This window comes from Emys orbicularis, chromosome 15 (assembly GCF_028017835.1).
Source record: "Emys orbicularis isolate rEmyOrb1 chromosome 15, rEmyOrb1.hap1, whole genome shotgun sequence".
In the NCBI taxonomy this organism is placed as follows: Eukaryota; Metazoa; Chordata; order Testudines; family Emydidae; genus Emys; species Emys orbicularis.
Window position 1 is genome coordinate 34,291,034 of NC_088697.1, and position 21,532 is coordinate 34,312,565.

At 47.8% G+C, this 21,532-nt stretch overlaps 1 protein-coding gene across 1 annotated transcript; it reads left to right on the forward strand.

The window, feature by feature from the left end:
• Nucleotides 1-5,356: 5,356 nt before the first annotated feature.
• On the forward strand, nt 5,357-12,945 carry CXCR5 (C-X-C motif chemokine receptor 5). Its single transcript, XM_065417307.1, has 2 exons — nt 5,357-5,395; nt 11,866-12,945. Exons 1-2 carry the CDS (start codon nt 5,357-5,359, stop codon nt 12,943-12,945), a joined length of 1,119 nt encoding a protein of 372 aa, XP_065273379.1.
• The last annotated feature ends 8,587 nt before the right edge of the window (nt 12,946-21,532 follow it).

A 21,532-nucleotide genomic window follows, 5' to 3' on the forward strand; every position in this document is an offset into this window, starting at 1 on the left:
TCAGCTCTTGCTTTAATTCAATAAGGTATGGTTATTCACCTAAAGCCAGTAAGTTGGTAGGTGTTGGACATCTGGGATGTTCTGAAAGTCTCTTTGTGATCAAGTTCTATCTGTAATAACTAAGGCAGGAAGAAGAGTAGAAGATAGATCAGCTCTGTCTCTCTTCTTCCCTTCACCCCCTGGAAGGGATGGCCCGGGTCTAGGGCAGGAGATGGCTGCAGTGCCCCGGGACAATTAAGCACTAAGGAGAGTGGCTGTTGCATGTAGTTCCTGGGGAAGGAAACCAACAACACCCCCCTGAAAGGCAGCCCTACAAAGGGTTAGAGGTGAGAGGCTGTAGCAGTCCAGTGGCCTGGCAAGATGGAGGCTGGGAAGAGACAGCCCAGTAGGAATTTGCCATGGTGATATGCAGCTTCATGGGGAAAAGCAGAGACCAGGGAGCAGAGTGGGCCCAGGAGAAGCTGCTCCAGGGTCCCAGAATATTAAGGCGATGCTGGCTTACAAAAGGTGTGGAAGCTGCCAGGGAGCACGGACGGTGGCAGATTCAGCGTGAACCAGGAATGGAAGGGGCAGTCCATTAGATGCTGTAGAAAGGCAGAGGATGCAACTAGGCTGAGGGGAAGTCTCCCCAGGGAAGGGGTAGATGTAAGGAGAGGAGTGGGGTTCAGAGTGAGACCAGTAGGGGAGCAGCTACCTACTGCAGCAAAGTAACACATGACAAATGGAGAACTGAGCCAGAGGTCTGGGTCTAGTGTGTACAGGAGAGCAGGACAAGGTAAGTCTGAGGAGAGGCCTTGCATTGTGATGCCCAAAGCTGAAGACTGTTGAGCAGAGAACATGTACCTGCCAATAGGGAGATGATGCAAATGGTGTCCCATGAGACCAGTACCACCACCGGGGCCTGTCTTGCAAGCCCTAAGAACTAATTTGTCCTCCCAGGAAGGAATAGAGTTGAAGGTGCCTGATGAACCATGACAGGAAGGTTAGCCTTTCCCCTGCTATTGCCCAGCCCTGCAAGGCAGAGTTGACTTTTCACTGGCACAGGTTTTGCCCCTAGGGTATCTGCTTCCTTTCCTTGTAGCCAGCCAGCCATATCAGATAGTCTTTTCCTGTTAGCTGTATGTGTGTGCGCACACATGCATGCTGGGGACTCACGGTGTTACAGCCCTTACAGCCCAGCCTTTGAAGTACCTGCAGCCCTTGCGTTTGAACTTTTGGCACAGTGTCTGAAAAGGCTTGATGTGCCATGGTATCCATGGAACCCCAATATACTGGCGGTGCTGCAGTTTTTGAGGTCTACTCTTTTGTGCCCAACTCTGCTTGATGCATTTCCTCCTGAGAGACGCAGCGTTTTGGCAGTGGCTACAGGGAAGGCCCCTCTCATTTGTAATTTTGTAAAGTGCCTGGGTGCGTGCAAAGATGTTTAGTCACTAAATAATAGGGAGTTTGGGGGGGTCCTGGTTTATCTTAACTGGCTGGATGCATCAGTTTCTTCAGGCTCCCAGCAAACTCAGCTTGAGAGTCTGGGAAAGGAAGGGTAGGACACTATCAGGGGTGTCATCAGACATCACCGGTGTGGTGCTCTGCTTTGTTCAGTTATAACAACAATCAGCTGTGTGTGTGTGTGTGTGTGTGTGTGTGTTCCCTCTGTGTGCTGCTCCGGCTCTGCAGATCTCGTAAGAAAAACACGATGACCACAGACTCCGATAAGGTACGAAGGCACACAGCCAAGTTTATTGCCAAACGAAACACAGTCTCTAGCTCCCCAAATCAGATGTCTACATAGTACATATGTGCTCCCTGACAATGGACCGGCTCAGTCAGTGGCGGGATTTACCACTGCCCCCTAGGCCAGACAAAGACAACCACTCAGGGATGCGTTCTTATACACAGGTACAAACACGTTACACATCACTCCTGACGTATTGAGGTGCAACCCCTCTATATAGTAAGGTGCCGCCTCTCTCCTTGTACATGTTGGTTCGAACAAAACAACTCTAGCCATCATATTCCCCTTCTACCCGTCTTTAGGATGGGTCAGCCTGTTCCTTGTCATCTGTGTGGAGTGTGCAAGTATCGGAGTGTTCTTGGTACCATCCTGGCACATGTTTATATCTCTAGTGTCCAGTACCTTTTAGGTATGTGTATTTTTGCAACATCAGCCCTTTCCTTGCTAGCTTCTGTGAGCAGGGGCCTGCCTCTGGCTCACAGTTTAACTTTGCTTTATGTTAACAAAGTCTTGACCATTACTTTATTTCAGGCCTTAGGCCTCATACCGGGTCTCGGATACAAGGGTTTATGTTTCAGGGCCTCATCTTACTACAAGGGGCAGGCTGTCATTACGCAGCTCCGTGCAATAGCAGAGAGTTGCTGGACCTGTTTGGAGGTAATTCTACCTCCATGCTTTGCTGCAGAAAGTTTAAAGGTCAGAAGCCTGTTCCTAAATGGAGGCATTTTGTTGCTCCCTCGTGTCTCTGTATTTGTAAGGCTCCTGCCTAGCAGAGTTATACCAGATACATGCATGGTTTCTGCGCAGACTGGCCCATAGTTCACACCATTGGAAGATGTTTCCAGCCTGCGTTTCCTACGGCCCCGTTTCATCCCATTTGCTTCTAGTTACACCCCATGTACTATAATAATAGTATGCTCTTTGGTAGAACTTTTCATCTGTAGATTTCAAAGCACTTCACCAAGGTCATTGGTATCATTATCCCCATTTTGCTGATGGGGAAACTGAGGCATAGGGAGGGGCTGTGACTTGCCATGGTCACCCAGCTGGTCAGTGACAGAGCTGGGAATAGAACTCAGGTCTACTGAATCACAGTCCGAGGGGCCTACACTGCTTCTCTAAATGATGCCCCTCTCTTTCTTAACGTTTATGTCCTTCAAGTACCTGTAGCTATCTGCCTTCCCGTGGGCGTTTAGTCAAATTTGCTTCTTTAGCTCTGTCCTTCCAGCCTCTAAATACTGTGTGTTGCTCTTCCCAGTACTGTACTACATGACTCTGGTACTGCAGTGTCCCAGACAATTGCATTCTGGTGCTCATGAGTCTACATAGGGCCTTACTCTGTCAATGTACCAGCCAAAGTGCCATGTCCTATTCCCGTGGCAACAGCATGCCCTAGCAGAGTGTGAGCTCTCTGCCTCTTGTTTGGATAGCTGCTTTTCAGCCGTGACTCCTGGGCCATGAAGGCGAGTCCACCCAGGCCACAAAATGAGTGTATGTGTCTGTCTGTCAGACAGGGTGGGTAAGGTACTATCTTTTATTGGAGCAACTTCTCTGGTTGGCTGTCTCTCTCCACATTGGCAGGCAGGAAGTGGCAGGGTGGGTGTGGAAGAACAGTATATATTCCATAGGACCAGGCATGTGCCCAGAACGAAATGCAGCATCTTAGGGGCAGAGGTGCTTCTCATCACAGCTGCCTGCTTGTCTTCAAGCTGATTGTCTTACAGGCAAGGGGATGTGGACTCACTGCAGCCAGTGCAGTGGTTCGCTGCTCCTTTATGGAGGGGCATAAAGGCCAGTGAAAGCATGGAGTGTGCCCCCCACTTCGTCTGCATGACTTCCATTCAGACATCCTCTCCAGCATGGCGGCCTCAGTGCCAATGCACTCTGCCTTGCAGAGATCAGGCATTACCCTCGTCAGAACTTCACACCTCCACAATATGGTCTCTGTCTGGGGTGACCATATTTCCCTATGCTGAATACGGGACACCTGGTAAAATTACTCCTATTCAAGCAAGTTCAATGGCAATCAATCAGAACTATGCAGTATAAACATTCAAATTAACATCAAGTTGATTGAGCCCCTTTTAAAAAGAAATACTGAGTAATTGGATTCTTTTTATTTACCTTCTTCTCTTTAAGACTTAAGGGCTCACACAGGGAGAGGTGACACATACACACTCTCTGGTATACCTCTCTCACACAGGCTGGGTGACGACCCAACCCGACCCTCCCTGCCAGGCTCTCTCCACCCTCCATGCCTGGCTAGGCCCCCGGGATAGACCACCTCTCCTGATACCTGGTGCCATATCTTCCCAAGGCAACATGTGGGGGGGAAACGCAGGGTAACATGCCCCCTCTCCTCAGATTCCTGCCAGGGTTCACACCAGAATGCGGCCAGCAGCAGCCTTTTGGCACTGTGCAGTAGAGAAGGGACGGGAGCTGCTTCCAGTGCCGGCTGGAAACGGGCCCGGGGAGCAGGGCCCCGCTGTCTGAGACCTGGCACACAGCAGGGGCTATGCTGACAGACCAGCAGGGGGAGCCGCCGGCCCCGCACACTGCATCTTCACCGCCTGCCTTGCACACTCACCCCCATTGTTGGCCACTGGACCACCCCACTCACCACTGGTGGGTGGGTGGCTGGTGAGCCAGGATCTGGCCAGCAGCTGGACCCACCTGTACTGATGGGGGGTAGACAGAAAATACGGGACAATTTGCCTGTTTTTAGAAAAAGTCAAGACACCTGCACGAGGGCTGAAATACGGGACTGTCTCTTTAAAAAGGGGACGTCTGGTCACCCTATTTCTGTAGAAACAAGGATGAAGAAAAGAAGGCCAGGATACCATGCTGCTCTGTCCTGCTAAGCTAATGGTTGGGTTTGGACACCATGAATTTGCCCTTCCCTCTCCCACTGATTTTGCAACATTTTTGGACAGGGCAACCAACAGCCCCTGCACACCAAGCAGAGACATCATCCTTCTCAATGGGAATTTGAGTAATGCAGTAGCTACATGGGTACTGTATAATCAATTGGACTCTCTTACTTTACACAGAGTGGTGTACAAATATTAATTAATTACTTATCTATTCCCCCATCCCTGCTCCAACCATTCTGCCAGTGTCCTTCTGGAGCAAACTGTTTGATTACTTTGGATAATGGTGAGAGCCGAAACAGAAGGAAGAAGAGAAAAGTTGAGGGCTTAAAGCAGCTGGTGCTATTAGTCAGAGGGCCATGACAATCCAGTCCATACCCAATTCAGGGCATTTTGGGGGTTGGAAACAAACTTTTCCCATGAGTAGAACATGTCTTAAAATCTTAAATATTTTTTGTACATTGCCTAAACCCAGTGCAGTGTCTTCTATAAAAGCCTTTAGACTCTGTATTTTAAAAATCAGTTTAAAGTAAAGATGATAGAGCGAGATTCTAATCTGATGCTCAAATAGGTCATTCTGAGCTTTGAGCTCATTTGCCTTGCAAAGTTGAAAAGCTCAATACTTTGTTGATGAGAACTAGATTCCCCGCCCCATTCAGTTAAATTATTAACCCCTCACCAAAAAGGGAAGTTGGTTGATAGTCTCTGTCAGAGCCACTACCCAAACCACTGGAGGAGAAAAACTGCCTCTCAAATAATGGGGCCCTACAGCATCTCTTTGAAGAGCTATGACATGGTAAGTCACGCACGGCTCTTTGTTTTTGCAATGTCCATGAGTTTAGGTTGAGGATTCTGGGGGGTGACGGGTGTTCTATCTGGGCTGAGGAGCTTGGCTTTTAACCTCTCCCACCCACAAACATATTTTCCCCCTTTCGGTTAGATAAGTTTGTATCGAGCTAAAATTTCAAACCAAGGTAGTTAGACTCCAAAGCACCTATTTAGGGATGTTTTTGCCAGCTGCAGGAGGTGCAGATGAGAATGCCAGCCCTTCTCACATGCCTTGATTACTTGTGCCATATCTTTAAAGTGTTTTCATCAGTGGTTGGCTCTACAATTCTCCTGCTGTCGGTGCTGGGATTGCAGGCGCTGTTCTTGTGGCCAAAAGGCTCATTCTGAGATGGTGGGAATCAGATGCGTCTCCTTCCTAGGTTAACTTGCTTAGAGAGAAGCCCACCTTGTGTAGTCATTTAAACCAGCAGAGAGTGGGTTTAAAACACGTATTCTGACTTGACAGCATTTTACACCACCGTGCACTGGTGTAAATGCACAAGGTGCAGTGCCATGGGAAATCAAACCCACTAACTTTAACAAACAGGAGTAATTGGGTAAGCTACAATAACCTTGGGAAACACATGAAAGACCTACATCCCACAATAACATAATTGTACACTCGCATCCCTGCCTGCATTTTATCCTTTTCTATGAGTGGGTCGTCTTGCGGAGCCTGCCCGAGAGCAGTTCTGTAGTGTATTTTTATTAGAGGTTTTTCTACCAGGAGAGAAGCTATACTACAAATAGCCTAGATTTGAATTATGACACAGTATATTCCATCCTCTAATTAGCCTTGTAAATTGAAAACAATATCTTTTAAAAGATGATTGTTCCATGCTAAGGAAAGCTCACGGCAGATTTGCCACAAAGCCTGGCTTTTAAATAGAGTGGCTCAGAAGTTTTTCAACTTTTTTTTTTTTTTAAATTAAAGATGACTTTTCGAAGGAAATTGTGTTTTTTGTTTCTGTTCAAATCAAAACATATTCATTCCATTTTGGTTTAATTTTTCCCCTTACCTTTTTCTCCCTTGTTTCCTTTGAAGGGGGGTGGTGGAAAGGTGAGAAAAGGGGAAAAAGCAGCCCTCACCTCCCCCCCCCCCCCCCAAAAACCAACAAACCCCAGAACAATTTTTGATTTGTTTTGTTGAAAAATCCTGTGAAAACTTTAAAAGAAAATGAACAATTATTTTTGTCAGTATTTTTTTTTTGCAAACGATACTTCCCCTTCTTTGATCACCCTGACCCCTCCTTTTAAATGAAAGGCTCAAGCAGGAGAATCGTGGTGGTGGAGTTTAGCTGGGAGTAAAGCAGAGCTCACTCCTTAATGAAAAAAGTGAAAAGTGGGCAAAGCACGGTGAGCGGCAGGTTGGGGGTGGACAAAGTACAGAATCCAGTGGGTAAGCTCTGCAAAACAACAACTAATGGAATCTTAGACCAATTCTGATTTTTTTTTTTTCTTTTCACCCTCCTCTCGGTTATATGCCTTATATAAAAATTATCCTATTGGCAGAAAAACTGCTAAAATCAGTGGTGTGTCCTTACTGCTTAACCTGCCCAGGTCCAGATAGGGGATGTTGTCTGTGACAGACACAAAATTATTCATGCAGGGAAATTAAAGTGCTGTGGGATTTGTTCCTTGGTTGTGAATAACTTTCCAGAACTTCAGCTCTATGACTTTATCTCATCTGTAAATGATATTCAACTGTGAGGGGAACACCAGATCTGTGTGGAACATGGATGACTTTGGGACTGAAGAGATGGGCAGTTGTGAGGTAGAGTAGAATCAGTTTAATGTCCTCCTAGCACTTGTGGGAGGCTGAACTTGATGAACTAATAGGGGGATGTCTTTTCCTTCTCTATTTTCTAGGAGCCTCTTAAGCAGAAAGCCTGAGGGATTGCATTAAATAAATGTAATCTAATCTATCTTCCTGCAAGGGGAGCGAGAGAGAGACACACACACAAAATTAGTGCCATGTTTGGCTTGCCAGTTCTGTTTTATTTTACATGTAATTCCCCATCATTACACACACATACCCCCACAGCAGGGACAAACGGAAGCTATTACATAATTCTCCTGTTCTATTCCTTCCTCCTTCCTTATTTTTAGGCCCCTTTTTCCTGCTACTAGAGGCTTTCGCAAGCACACACATGTTTTCCCAGCAAATCCATCCTTAAAGCAAAATGTTGAGTCCCTGGCCAAGCAGCAGGCATTGGAAACAGCCTATTGCCCCTGCGAGTCATGGGGACTAATCTCTGCACCTGCCATACTGAATGCTGTACGGTCCCTCACAGCTGTGTTCCAATACCCCTAGTGTGTCACACTCTATGTAACTCTTGTTGCTGCGCTCCAACCCCTTTCTGCTTCAGCTTGGATTCAATACCTAAATACTTTGTCTCTTTGACTCATCTCTGTCCGCTCCCACCCACACTTGCTGCTGTCTCCCAGCCTGAGACGTACATGAGAGGACAGCGCAGTCACAGCACTGTGCACATTTCCCAAGCCAGAGGCGAGTGGCTTACAGTAAAAAACAAACAGTACCCTACCTGTCACCTTATCACAGATGAGATGGTGGTAGATAGTGGTGCTCGAGTGCTGCATCTTCTGTTGTAAATGCAAGGTGATGCTGACAGCCACTCTCTGCAGTTAAAACCGTTTAGCACTGTGCAGTCACTGCTCATGTTTTGAAGGATTGCTATCCTTTTGTTTTGACACCATGCTGCACTCTTGTGATTAACCCTGCAGTCCCAAATTGTTCTGCAGCATCTCCTCCTCCCTCTGATGCTTGGAACCCCCCAACCCTTCCCTCACTCTTGAGCAGCCTGTTTTGTTTTGCGAAGGGAAAACGTAAGCTTTTTAGAGAAGGAACCTTTGTATGCATTTGATGAGATGCTGTGCACATTCATAGTGTCACATTAATAGTACAGCAGCTGGTGGGCTGCAGATGGCATAGATACTGAGGGCCCTTTGAAACAAGAACCCCTTAAGGATGTATTTATCAGGCATGAGGTTATATAACCACCCCAGCATTGGGGTAGACCTTGGGCATTGGCCCTTGCCATGGTCAGTGCTATTAGCACAAGTTCCATGGGCATCATTAACTCCTGGTATGTACATGAGCTAGGCAGCTGGTAGGAAATATTTTTAGGAACAGAAAAATATGGAATTAAGGGTAGTTTAAAGACTCCCTTTGCCGTCTCTCCTCCTTTGCAGCTATTTGTTTTGCAGAGTTTTAGTTAGTGGAGGTGAGTGTTGGTCCCTCCAGGCTGGTGCCCTGCTGTTGCTTTAGATGAAGGCAGAAAACCCGACCAAGGTGTGTGGTTTCTTTCCTGAGCTCTTGGCCTATTGGCTAACTCCCAGGAGGAGGTGCTGGGGAGACACGAGTAAAGCAGCACCAGCACCTTACTATTTTCCAAAACTGCGCTTTAAAGATTTGCGTGAGTGCACAGCAGCTACAGCTCTCTGCCACAGTGCAACGTCCCAGGGGTTGCTCTCTACGGGCGAGAAGCTAACAACATGCCATTGCCTCAAGTGAGGCCATCACTTGCTACAGCCAGAGATCGCTTGTGTGTGTTTCAGGGGGGTGTCCCCAACCAGGGAGCTTTCTGCCTCTGCCATGTGGCCTACGGTCTCATGACTGGGGAGATTCACACTCACTATATTTCACAGGACAGTTGAGATGTTTCTAAAAAAAAAAATGCAACCAAAAAAAGAAAAAAAATAGTTCTGAAAACAGCTCAAGCAGGAACTATGGCTAATGGGGGAAGGTGCAGCAGGTGCAGGCAGCTACAGCTGGCAGTGAAAGGTATGAAAACAGCAAGCAGAAACTTCCGCTGTGGTCAATGCAAGAGTCTCAGTCTCCAGAGAAGGTGTTTGGGAGGGGGAGAGTGTTCAGCCTGACTGCAGGGGAACCCTTACCATCTTCTAGTTAGTATTTGTTGAGCTGTCCCTCCCCACAGCCACCCCCTGCCCGCAGCCAGCCCCTACTGCACCCCCCTGCCCCTAGCCAGCCCGTGTCGCACCCCCTGCCTCCAGCTAGCCCTGCCCCACGCCCCTGTCTGCAGCCAGCCCCACATCCACTAGTGCCCTGCAGTTCCCAGGACAGTAACCCTGCACACCTGCTTCAATGAGGGGGGCAGGGAGCAGCTCGGACCCACACATGTGCACACCCCCAGGGAGTGGCGGGGACCCACACATGTGAAACGGAGCTCATTTCTAGTTCAGGCCCATGTTTTTAAAAAAGAACTTTAGGTAGGGTTAACATACATCCGTATTTTCCTGGAGATGTCAGGCTTTTTGGTTCTTAAATCGCCGCCCGGGCGGAATTTTTAAAATTTAAAAATTCCTCCCGGGAAAATATGGACGTATGGTAACCCTATTGGTACAAAAAATACATACTGTGGCACATCCCTTAAATCAGAACTTTATAGGGAACGGGTTGTTAAGATTTTAGCAGCTCATCACTGGCTGGCTGTGACATTTTTGCCATGAACCCTTGCTTGGCCCTTTGTTCCTCTTCTCCTCATTGATTTCCACCCTCGCCTTTTCCTGAGCACTCTTGTTTTGGCTAGCAGGCTCTGTCCATTGCCTGCCTGGAGCAGCGCAGGACAGTCAGAGCATGTGCTCCACTGTGAGGGCTGGGCTTTGCCAGCTTTCTAGTGCTCAGGACTTTGATTTGATTTCTGCTTTGAATAAAAAACTTGGTGTGTGATACAGCTCCATGGGTGCCAAAAGGACTATAAAAGTGAGGAGGGCAAGCCCCCCACCAACAGGATCTTCTCTAAGTCCCTGCCTTCCCTCACTCCTTACCCTCCTTGCTGGCAAGCCCAAGGCCTTTGGGTAGTAGGTCCATTCTGCTTCCCAAACCTGGTTAGGCCCCAGCCCCTAGAAGCCACTGCTGTGGTTTCAGCCACCAGCAGGTGAGGGACCAGCTGCAGGCATGCAAGACAACACAAAACCGGAACTGCCCAGCATGATGCATGTGCCACAAGGCAGAGCAGACCCCAGCTGCTGCCAGCCAGGCTCAGTGTGCTCCCTCCCAGCCAGGTTTTTAAAAGTAGGAGGCAATGGCCGTCCCATCTCCAGTGCCTACGTACAGCTCACTCCATTGGCCAGCTGCTGCATTGTTCCCAGTGCACATCTCACTTTGTGTGGCAGCATCACAGCCTGTGCATTGGGTGTGGACCTGATATCACAAATTCCCAGCAGTAGTTTAGCCCAAGGAGCTCAGACAGCCGTGGTGTCACGCTGCGGGACAGTACTGAGTAAAGAGGAGTGGCAATACATTCTCTGTCTCAAGATACAGTTTGTAATCACCCTACAGACAAATCAGAGAAAGTCCTTGGGGCCAGTGTGTGAAGGTAGTTTTGGGAACAGAATATGGAATTAACATGATAGAAAACTACAGAAAAGTTAATTAGAGGGACACAACCAAGCCAGGTAAAATGGGCAACACAATGGTGACTAAAGTTCAGTGTTGATAAGTACAAAGTAATGCATGTAGGAGGGGAAAATGTACTATTCGTAGCCCTTTAACTGCATCAACTCCGGAAAGGGCGTGAAGGGGGCCAGCTCGAGGGAGGGCTCTGCCCAGTCTGCAGCAGTGCTCAGAAAGCAAACACCCTGTGAGTGTCAACAAGGAATAGGGTGGAGAATAATATGGAGAATATTCTAATGCCTCTATATAAACCAACAAGACATCCTCCTCCAGACAGTCGGTGTATTCTGGTCCCCCATCCCAAAAAGGATACCAGGGAATTAGAAGGGTTCAAAGAAAGGTGACAAGAATGACCAAGGGCTGGGAAAAAAATCTATGAAAAGAGACTGGGATTGTTTACCTTAGCGATAGCTGAATAAGAGGGGACCTGATAAAAGTCTATACGATAATGAATGGGATAGACAAGGCGACTGGATGCTTGTGTTCACCCTGTCCCATAACACAAGAATAAGGGGACATTCAATGAGATTGAGGGTGGCAAATTCAAAACTAACCAAAGGAAATACTTGTTCATGCAGTGCGTACTTAGACTGAGGAACTCATTGCCACAGGAGATAGTTGAAGCCATGGACTTAATAAGATTCAAAAAAGATTGTATATTTATATGGATAACAAGAATATCAAGAAATATTTTAGTTAATGATAAAACATGTAATGGAAGGGAGATAAACGTTGGCTTAAATGCTGGAGCAGGAGGTTCTAACGATCAAAGATCAGGATTATCTGGCGGCAGATTATCTCACATCTGCTGCTGGAGGTTTCGTGCACCTTCCTCTGAAGTGTCTGGTGCTGGCTATTGTCCAGAGGCAGGGCCTTGGACTTGATCGACTAGGTGTCTAATCTTGTCTGGCATTTCCTCTTTAATGGTTGGGCTTTCTCCTGGGAAATGGCTGTACAGAAACTGCAGCCTGTAATGGGATTATTCTCCTCCTGTTCTGCAGAATTTGCTGGGGGAATTCAGTGACTACAACGACAATGACAACACCACAAGATCCTACGATGACTACTTTTGTCCGGATACAGTCTCGTCACTGGCTAGCGATCCCACACATCCTTTCAAGAAGATCTTTGTGCCCTTAGTCTACCTTCTGATATTCCTTCTGGGGACCTTGGGCAATGCCCTAGTATTGATCATCCTGGAGCGTTACAAGCGCGCCCGCACTACCACCGAGAACTTCCTCTTTCATCTAGCCTTGGCCAATCTGGTGCTAGTGCTCACCTTGCCTTTTGGCGTGACCGAGAGCTTGACTGGCTGGATCTTCGGCACTTTCCTCTGCAAAGTCCTCAGCGCTGTCCACAAAATCAACTTCTACTGCAGCAGCATGCTGCTGGGCTGCATCAGTGTGGATCGCTACCTGGCCATAGTGTATGCTATCCACACCTACAGGAAGCGCAGAGTCAGGTCCATCCACCTCACTTGCCTGGCCATTTGGTTCATCTCCCTGGTGCTGACCTTGCCCGATCTAGTGCTCATGGAGGTCTGGTCAGACAAGAGCAACCACAGTGTCTGCAATTTCCAGCAAGTTGGGATTCATGGCAGCAACATGTGGCTGGCAACCCGCTTCCTGTATCACATTGTGGGTTTCTTCGTGCCCCTGCTGGTTATGTGCTACTGCTATACAGCCATTGTGAGGACCCTGTGCCAGTCTCAGCGACTGCAGAGGCAGAAGGCTGTGAGAGTGGCCATCCTGGTCACAGGGGTGTTCTTACTCTGTTGGAGCCCTTACCACATGGTCATCTTTTTGGACACGCTAGACAAGCTGGAAACCTTACCGAACGATTGTGCCTTGGCCGACCAGCTGGGCACCAGCATCATGGTGACAGAGGTGATTGGCTTCACACATTGCTGTCTCAACCCCATCCTCTATGCCTTTGTTGGAGTCAAGTTCCGCAACGACTTCTTCCGGATCCTCCGGGACCTGGGCTGCATAAGCCAGGAGACCCTGCAGGAGATCCTTGATGTGACGAGGAAGAGCAGTGGGATTGAGTCGGACACCATCACTTCTGTCAGCACCTTCTAGTGGGGAAAGAACTGGGCACGGGGCTGAGACAGACCTTGGTGTTCCTGGCCAGCAGAGCATGTAATGCCCTTGGTGCAGGACTCAGCTCTGCGCCTCAGTATCATCCCTACCACTTCCCTCCTCTCCACAAGAAACTGAGGTCTAAAGGCCACCATTAAAACAGCAAATACTTGCCAACTGTTACCACATAGTTACTTCCTGTGCTAAGTATATGGAGAAATGGTTTGTGGTAGCCCTTGGTAAATACTGACTTTACATAGCAACCACTGCAAAGGGGCTTGCTGGGACCCTAGTAAGTTAGCTCTGATACTGCATCCTCCCCACTGGAGGAGCCCCATGTGCAGAGCCAACCACAGAATTGGGCCCTTAGAAAATGACAAACAGGAAATTCCAGAGGACGGAGAGATTTTTATCAGAGAAATGGAAGAGCATAATTTAGTCTGTGCAGCTCATTAATGTGATCAGAAGAAAGTGAAACAGCCCGATTATTGCTTTTAATTAGAAACCCGTTCTATGTTTAATGAAAGTCATGTAAAATATGACGACGTTTAGAGTACATTTTAGTTAGTTGGGCACGTAGCTGCATGTTACACACCGTTCTGGTCAATACAAAGGACTGGACACTGCTCTTCTGACTGCATCACAGAATCTGGAAGTAGAAGAGGCCTGTAAGGCAGCCAGCCCATCTCCTCCAGACAACGTGGGGTTGTCTCCTGTTGTGCCTTTCCTGGGGCTTTGGGCAGGTTGGGTGCCTCAATCCCCAACGGCGGCGTTTCTGCAACTCACACTGGGAGACTCTTCCATAGGCCCAAAGACTTTACTGTCAGGAATTCCTTTCCTGCCCATCAGATGCATACTTTCTCACTCACTTTCAATCCATTTTATTGCTATTAATAATTCCAGTTACTGACTTACTGGAACTAATTGATTTCCTTTGAGGGTGAATATTCTCTGAGCAGGCCCTGTCCAGCCTTGTAACTGAATGCTGGCACAGACCCTCTCCTACTTTGATTACCGGGGGGGGAGGAGGAGGGAAATAAGGCTGAACGTGTTACTGATTTGCTTTGGGGGTCGGTTGCTGTATCTCTTGGTTTTAAGAACAAGAATTCCCATTATTCCAGAGTAAAACAGAACACGGAAGGAGAAGAGGAGTTTGGGGGGGGTGGGGAGGAGGTTGGGTTTTTTTGGTTTTTTTTTTCAGGGGGAGACAAGGGAAAGTTTTTGCTATGCTTTGTACTGTGCTTTCAGGCATTCTAGCGCTACTTGCATTGATGGTGTTTTTAAAAATTTCACGTATTAGATTTTAGGGTAAAAAGGTCTGAACTTTGACTTCATACCAGAGTTGTGGGTACCCCGCAGCGCTCAGGATCAGGCCTCTACACAGACATGCACCAAACTAACGACAGCAGTTTTAACCCACAGCTGGGGTTATTTCAGGCAAGTCTGTGTAGAGCAGCCATAAGGGACTCTGTTTAACTGGCTGTTTTCCATTAGCTACTGTCACATCGACAGGGACAATGTGTAGGCAATGCTGCTGCTTTCTTTATATTTTTCTTAATAGGTAAAGTGTTACTTTGGCTTGAAATGTATGTTATAGTTCTGTCTAAAGAGCCATTGGCCACCACTCATCCGAGGCACAACCTAACCGCAAATACATTTGTAAAAATCTGCTCCAAAATTAACCTGATTTTCTAGGCAAAACTAAAACTGTTTCTGCTGATCAGTATTAATTTCAGTGTTGTCAAACTGCCCATGTGGCAGAGTGGATGTTTGAGCTTTGTGCTAAGGTTACTAGTAGCATTCACCCAATAACAAAGAGACCAACTACAATTCACTCACCCCTTTCCAGAAAAATGATCTGTCAGAAGAAGAATCTGTAGGGGAATGATCCATATTTAAAGGATCACCGTTGGGCTAAATTCAGCCCAAAATGGAGCATTGGCGAAGCCTTTTACCAACTCTAACCCCAACAGGAAAAGTCCAAGGTTTAGAGATTTATTTATTTTTTAAATTCCAAGGGATGTAACTTTAACAAAAACAAAAAACAATCAAACGTTCCCTGCGGTGTTCACAGCACAGCCACTGAGGACCCCAGTGAAGCTGAGGAGGTGATTCTTATGGTCCAAGCAGGGAGAAATGCCGAAAAGTTTGTTTAAACTGTGCTACTGTGGCAAAGTCCAGCTACAGTTTGTACAGTATTTCAGTGTTCATAACTCAAAGGGGAATTTTGAGAGGCTTTATTTTTTTTTTACTATAACTTATATCTTGTGTCCCTATAAACTCACCATAAATTTTGTCTGCTGAGTTTTTTTTAAATGAACTATAATGATTAAATAAAGTACTTTTTCCACCTCGCATGTCTCATGCTTCTGCAGAAAGTCAGCCAGAATTGTCAATATTCTGAAACACAGACAGATCAGAGAGACCAATGAATAGCTGCTGGCTGGTCAGATGCCTTTCTGATAAGTTCTGTATGGAGATAAAAGGAGCCTTTCATGTGTTGCTTATGAGGCTCAATGGAATTTGTTCTTTTCACTAGTGCTGCAGCAGGCTCTATTATTTTAGGGCACATGTAAGATCCAGGTTTCGCTCAGTTTTTAACCAAGGACTGCCTAGAGCACCCATCACCACTGTACTGAGACATCAGCTAACCCTAATAGGTTACTATAATCTACTTTATTCGCGTTTCAGAGTAGCAGCCGTGTTAGTCTGTATCCGCAAAAAGAACAGGAGTACTTGTGGCACCTTAGAGACTAACAAATTTATTTGAGCATAAGCTTTCGTGGGCTACAGCCCACTTCATCAGATGCATAGCATACTTTATTCAAGTTTCAGATTTGCCAACCCATAGCAGAGTTGGACTCAAAGCTCAGCCGCTTTAATTAAGAAAAAAAATCAACTGGAGCTTGTTTCATTGGAGAGGTCTTATTAAAGTGCTCACAGTGCATTAGGCCCGGGGAGTGTTGGTGCTCCCAGGTTTCCATAATTGCTGCAAGAACTGCCTGGTGGCAAAAACACTTATTTGTCTGCCTGCTCTGCTGCTCATCCAAGTTTGGCCCTGGCCGCAAGAAGAGGCAGCTCAAGAGTGAGAGACTGCATGGTCCAGCAGTCTGAGCAAGGGATTCTAAAGCTGTGACACTAATGCCTGATGTGGTCTTGGTCAAGTCACATAGACTTAGTTTGACCGTCTTCAAAATAGGGATAATACACTGCTCTACAGTCCTGCCTGCTATGTGACGCTGCAGCCCAGTCTTGCAGATCCATGGCTACCTGGCAACAACTCATCATCAAGCAAAGAGGAAAGAGTGAGTCAAAGAAAGAGGAGCTTCACCAGGGCTTAAATTCAGCTGGAGCACACCAGAGTGGAGCTCTGGTAAATAGTTTAAAACCTGCGGAGGCATCGGGGCTAAAGCCCCAAGCCCTGGCGCCCCTCCACCCCCAAGCTAAAGCCTGGAGCCCCTAATGGGGTGGGGTGCTCCGGGAAATAATCTTTGAGAATTTAAGCCCTGGGCTTCACCAAAACACACAGGAAGCTGGACATCGAATGCAGCAAAGTCTGTAACAGATGTTACATGCCCAAATCACTGAGCAGTTACAAACAGGTCAGTGCAACAGGGCAGAGGAGCAGTGATCATGTAAGAAATAGCTTCTCTGGACTGAGAACTGGACCTGCCCCTAGCCCATACCTGAACAACTGGGACAGATAGGCCTTTGTGGCAGGAGCTGCCTATGGGGCTTTACCTAGATAGAATCCAAGGCTCAGCCTGGTGGCACACAGTGATTGGCAGCTATCAAAAGGACACTGCTACCAAAGTTTGCTAATCAACAGCACAGGCACACAAGTGCACATACAGCAAAGCACCCACAGGGACATGTATCTCGAAGACCCAGCGTTACTGCACAAGGTGAGTAACTTCTTTCTGCATGCCAACTGACAATACCCTGGGCCCCTATAATGGGGTCAGCACCCACCTCTCACAAGCGCCTCCTCTGGTTGGGTGTGTCTGCAGTCTTTAAACTAGTCCAGCCCTGATGTTGGGCTGTATCCCCAGGGCTTTCTCCCTGGAGCCACTATCTTCCTGTGGCCCTCCCCAGGCTCAGTCCCGGCTCAGTGTCCACAGCCCGCCCAGAGTTCCTTCATTGCTAGCAGGGCCTGGGGGATCAAATTGTCTTTGGCTCAGTCCTAGCAGCCAGCCAGGAGCCTCTCGCTCCCCCATTCCCTGCCTCCACTTCGCTGTCCATTGTGCTGCAGATCCCTCAGCTAGACAGGCCTGCAGTCCTTTCTTCTCCAGCTTCCAGCAGCAACTAACTGCTGCGCTGCTCTGCAGCTCCTTTTATGTGGCCCTGCTAGGCCATGATTAGCTGCTGCCTCTGCAGCCACTCTAGCCTGCTTGGAGGACCGCTCCACTGCTCCTCAGCTGGGAGGAGTGTAGCAGGACCCTGAGGCCACCAACATGGGGCCTCTGGGCCTAGTCCGCCCCATCACAGCCACAGAAAGGCAGGGGGGAGGGGTTCCCTCATGTTTGCCTCGAAGCTGTTCCACTTGACTTACCCACTCACTGGCCCCTAGAATAATTGAGATGCCTTCTCTAGGCCAGTGGTTCAGTGACTGCTGTAGATTGTGGGAAATGCTAGGGCAACACACCCACCCTGGTCTGTTAAGAGAGGGCTTGACTAGCCATTTCCTGTATCCCACGTGTGCACCCTAAACTTTGGGCTTTCATGATGGGGTGGTTCCTCATTGTTGCCTCTTGAAGCCGTGACACTTGAATTAACTATTCTTTGGGCCAGCCCATGGGCAAGACGTGCTCTGCAACCTGGTGGTTAGGTTACATGCCTGGCCTGTGGGAGATGCTGGTTCAAATTGTCCCTTGGCCTATGGAGAAGCAGATTGAAGAGGGTTCTCCTGCAGCCAAGGTGTGTGCCCTGGGCTTTGGGGTATAGTGCTGAGGGGCTCCCTCACTCTTGCCTTTTGAAGCTATTGCAATTGACTTAACAATTCTTCAGGCCAGGCCAAAAGTCAGAATCCCTCTATAGGCTGGTGGTGAGAGTACTCACACCTGGGTTGTCGGAGAGCCTGGTTCAAAACCATACTCTGCCTATTCAGCAGGGGATTGCACCAGGATTTCCTCCCTCCCAGGTGATTGCCCTTTGCAGTGGGACATCCTTGTCTGAACCCCATCTCTGACTCTTCCCTGGGAGGTGGGAGCCACCAGTTCACACCCCTCAGCAGAGAAGGGGAGTCACCTGGGCTCTGCCACAGCCTGGGTGTGTATCCTAGCCACTGGGGACAAAAGAGAGATTTGGGTCTTTTGTATGGACCCAATTACTCATTAATTAAACCAGCAAGAGCTGCTCTGTAGAGTCCACAGTCAATATAGCCTGCACCTCAGGCACCAGATCCCCTCCACTGAGGCAGAGGGGAGGTAAGGGAGCCTGCTTCAAATCCCATCTCAACCAGCACAAAAAGGGATTTGAACCAGCAACTCACCCATTCTGGAGAACGTACCGAAACAACTGGACTACCAAAGGATTCACAGCCTGAGTTTGACCCAATTATTATTTAGTGGTGGTGGACCAGCTTCACCAGGAAAGACCAAGGGAGCTCCCACATCAAAATACTTCCCACTCTGGCACTTCAGCCATTCATTCACTGGAGGTACGAGAATAAAGTTCAAATCCCAGCTCAGCAAGCAGAAAGAGGGTTTGAATCAGCAACTCCTATGTTCTTAGCCAGGAGTGTAATGCGTAACTTGTCTCAATATATTGAAGTCTGCTGCACTAGCTCTCTGTGCAGAGCTGGGACAGCACATGGAAAGAACACACACACGTACGCTGACTGACATAGTTTGCAATCAGGGAGTGAAGATTATTTTGTAGCCTTTGACGACTAGCTCCAAGGGAGCAGTCAGAGAATAAAGCCAACACTGCTCCTTTCCTTCACTGCTTTTGCCCAGCTTGCGAGAGACTGGCTCAGGAGCATCCATGGCTCTGCAGTTCTGAGAGAGCAAGAGGGCTTAGACACACATGGTTTATGGTGCAGAGAGCTGGGCTGACAGCAGGGCAGGGAGGGAATGGGCTCTTTTATTGCCTCATGGTAGCTGTTTCCAACTGAATGGAGAGGATGAACTACCCAAAAAGCAGCAACAGAGGGTTAGCCAGTGGCCTAGCTCAGCAGGACATTGTTGATCATAGGTGCTACTACAGCATCAGATCCTGCTAGGAGCAGAAGACTGCTGTTGGCATCATTGGAAAGGATTGCAGTTAAAAGCTAAGATTTGACTTGTAGTTCGGATAATCTGGGCATTAACAACATCTCTGCCCTTCACATGGCAACAACTCTCCTCATTACTCAAACATAAGTTGGAGAAAACAACCAGAAGAAAAGCATGTGTCCAAGCCAGTTCTTCGCTGGGGCTCTACCAAACAGCAACTACGAGCTGTATGTGATTTGATGCGAGCCCCCAAGTACAGTGGGCCACACTAGCTAATGTTGAAGAAACTCAGACCAGTGAAGACAGGCTCCAAGGATCAGGTTTTGAAACTTCTCTTTTTAATAAAAAGGCACCTATAAAACAGGTCAATACATTACAGGCAGCACAGATACCAAAAAAACAAGCCTAAAAATTGTTTCAAAATAAAAACCAATAAGATGTCTTCACATATTGTATTTATATATTTATATTTTTATATATATATTTATATAATGGTACAAAATGACTGGGGAAGTTTCTCCATGGGATGACAGAGAAAGGGGGGGGTCAGTCACTGTTACCTTGACATGAAAGCTAATTCTGGACATGTGATTGCTTAAAATTGCATTGGAAAGACGTTGTCCTTTGTTTGGAGCAGGAAAAAACATTGACATATCATAGTTAGAAACAAATGGGCATCCATAACCATGATTGGGTAGAATTCAGCACACAAAACTGAAGCCAATAAATGAAGCAATAAAGCACAAGACAAGATGAGACCCAGCGCACAGCAGAGGGTGACAGAGCAAACAAGGGGTGGCTACCGTTCACCTCTGAAAGGCTCCCACCATATTGCTGATGAACTAGACCTGTTTGGGAGATGGTACCCGAAGCAAAAAAAGGCACCACTCAGCCTTGCCGGCCTCCAGATTCAGACATCATGAAGACTGGCTGCTAGGGCAGTGGGGGGTTGGTTACGATTTCCCAGTTGGCTGCTCTGAAGACCAAACAAAAAGTGCCCCAGGAGGGCCAACAGCCTTGCAAAGTACCAGAATTTCACTTTTGTATTGAGGGCGGTTGGGCTGTAGGCCTTGCTCCTTCCCAACTGTCATGCAATCTAACGTGGGATAAATAACATCATCACTGTCACCTTCCCTTTCTGTTACCTGGAACGCCATCACTCCCACCTGCATCTGTGAGTTCTCTCTCTCTCGCTCTTCTACACAGCTGCACTGACTTTCCTCACACAGACATATTGCAACTTGCAGGCCCTGACTCATGCGAGGACAATGCTGACAGAACAGAGATCCAACACCTCAGGACATTTCTCAGCTAGACCAGATGGGCAGAGGGAAGTGTAGGAGGTCTACACACTGGAGCTTTTAATCACTCAGGGGTCAAAGCAATGGCTGCCTGGAGACAAAGATTAATTTTATTTAAAAGATTATGGCTTAAAATAGAGAGACTTAATGGTGGGGGGTGAAATGCCCCTGAGCGTATGAGGCCAGGGGCTTTTGTGGTGCATGGGGCTTGTGCTGGTCCTGAGCAACTCCCAATGGTGTTTACAAGGGAAATACTAGCAGGCGTCACCCCCAACAACACTGCCAGGGGGCAACATGGAGAAATAGGGAAGGTTTGTTTTACAGTATGGTTTGTATTGTTCTGCTTGAACCAGCTCTTCCAGCACCAATCTTCCCCCCTCCAGTCTCTGAAATGGGTAAACAACCACCCCGGTTAAAAAGCAAGGTGCCTGAGTGCACTTAGAGTGGGAGGTGGAGGGGACAGCCCTCTTGGCCCTTCGACAGGGCAGGGGACTGTCCCAGGCAGAGATGGGCAACGCAATGGGTTGTTCCCATTTTACCAAATGGGACAGAGTTGGAAAAGTGCCTCTGGTTTTAGCCCATTGCTGTTCTGAGAGCCACACTCATGGTCCCTAGACACAGGCCCAAAGCAAAAGACCAGAGCTCAACACCCTTGTACCGGGTTTGGATCCAGACTTCCCAGCCAGCCCCATTCCCACAAAACACCCTCAAACTTGGGAATGTTTCTGTCTAAACTTTTTGGTTTCAGCCCATTGGGATCTGGCCTAAGAGACTGTTGGGCTGGTGCAGTTCAGCAGCCTTTGCTAACAGATTCACTCTTGGAACCACAAACAGAAGGTTCACATTTCATGCAGTGCTTCTCAACTTCTCGGTGCAGAAGCTTTATTTCTCCTCCATTGTGGTGCTTGGAGAAGGGGCCCCTTTGCTATGAGAGGGGCAACAAAAAGGCTGGCTTTTCTGAGATAAACCTCAAATTGGTGGTAGGTTAGGGTGCCCCATGGTCATTTGGATCCATTTTTTAGAATATTTTCCTGCAATCCACAGAGACTGCATGCACACATTGATTATCTC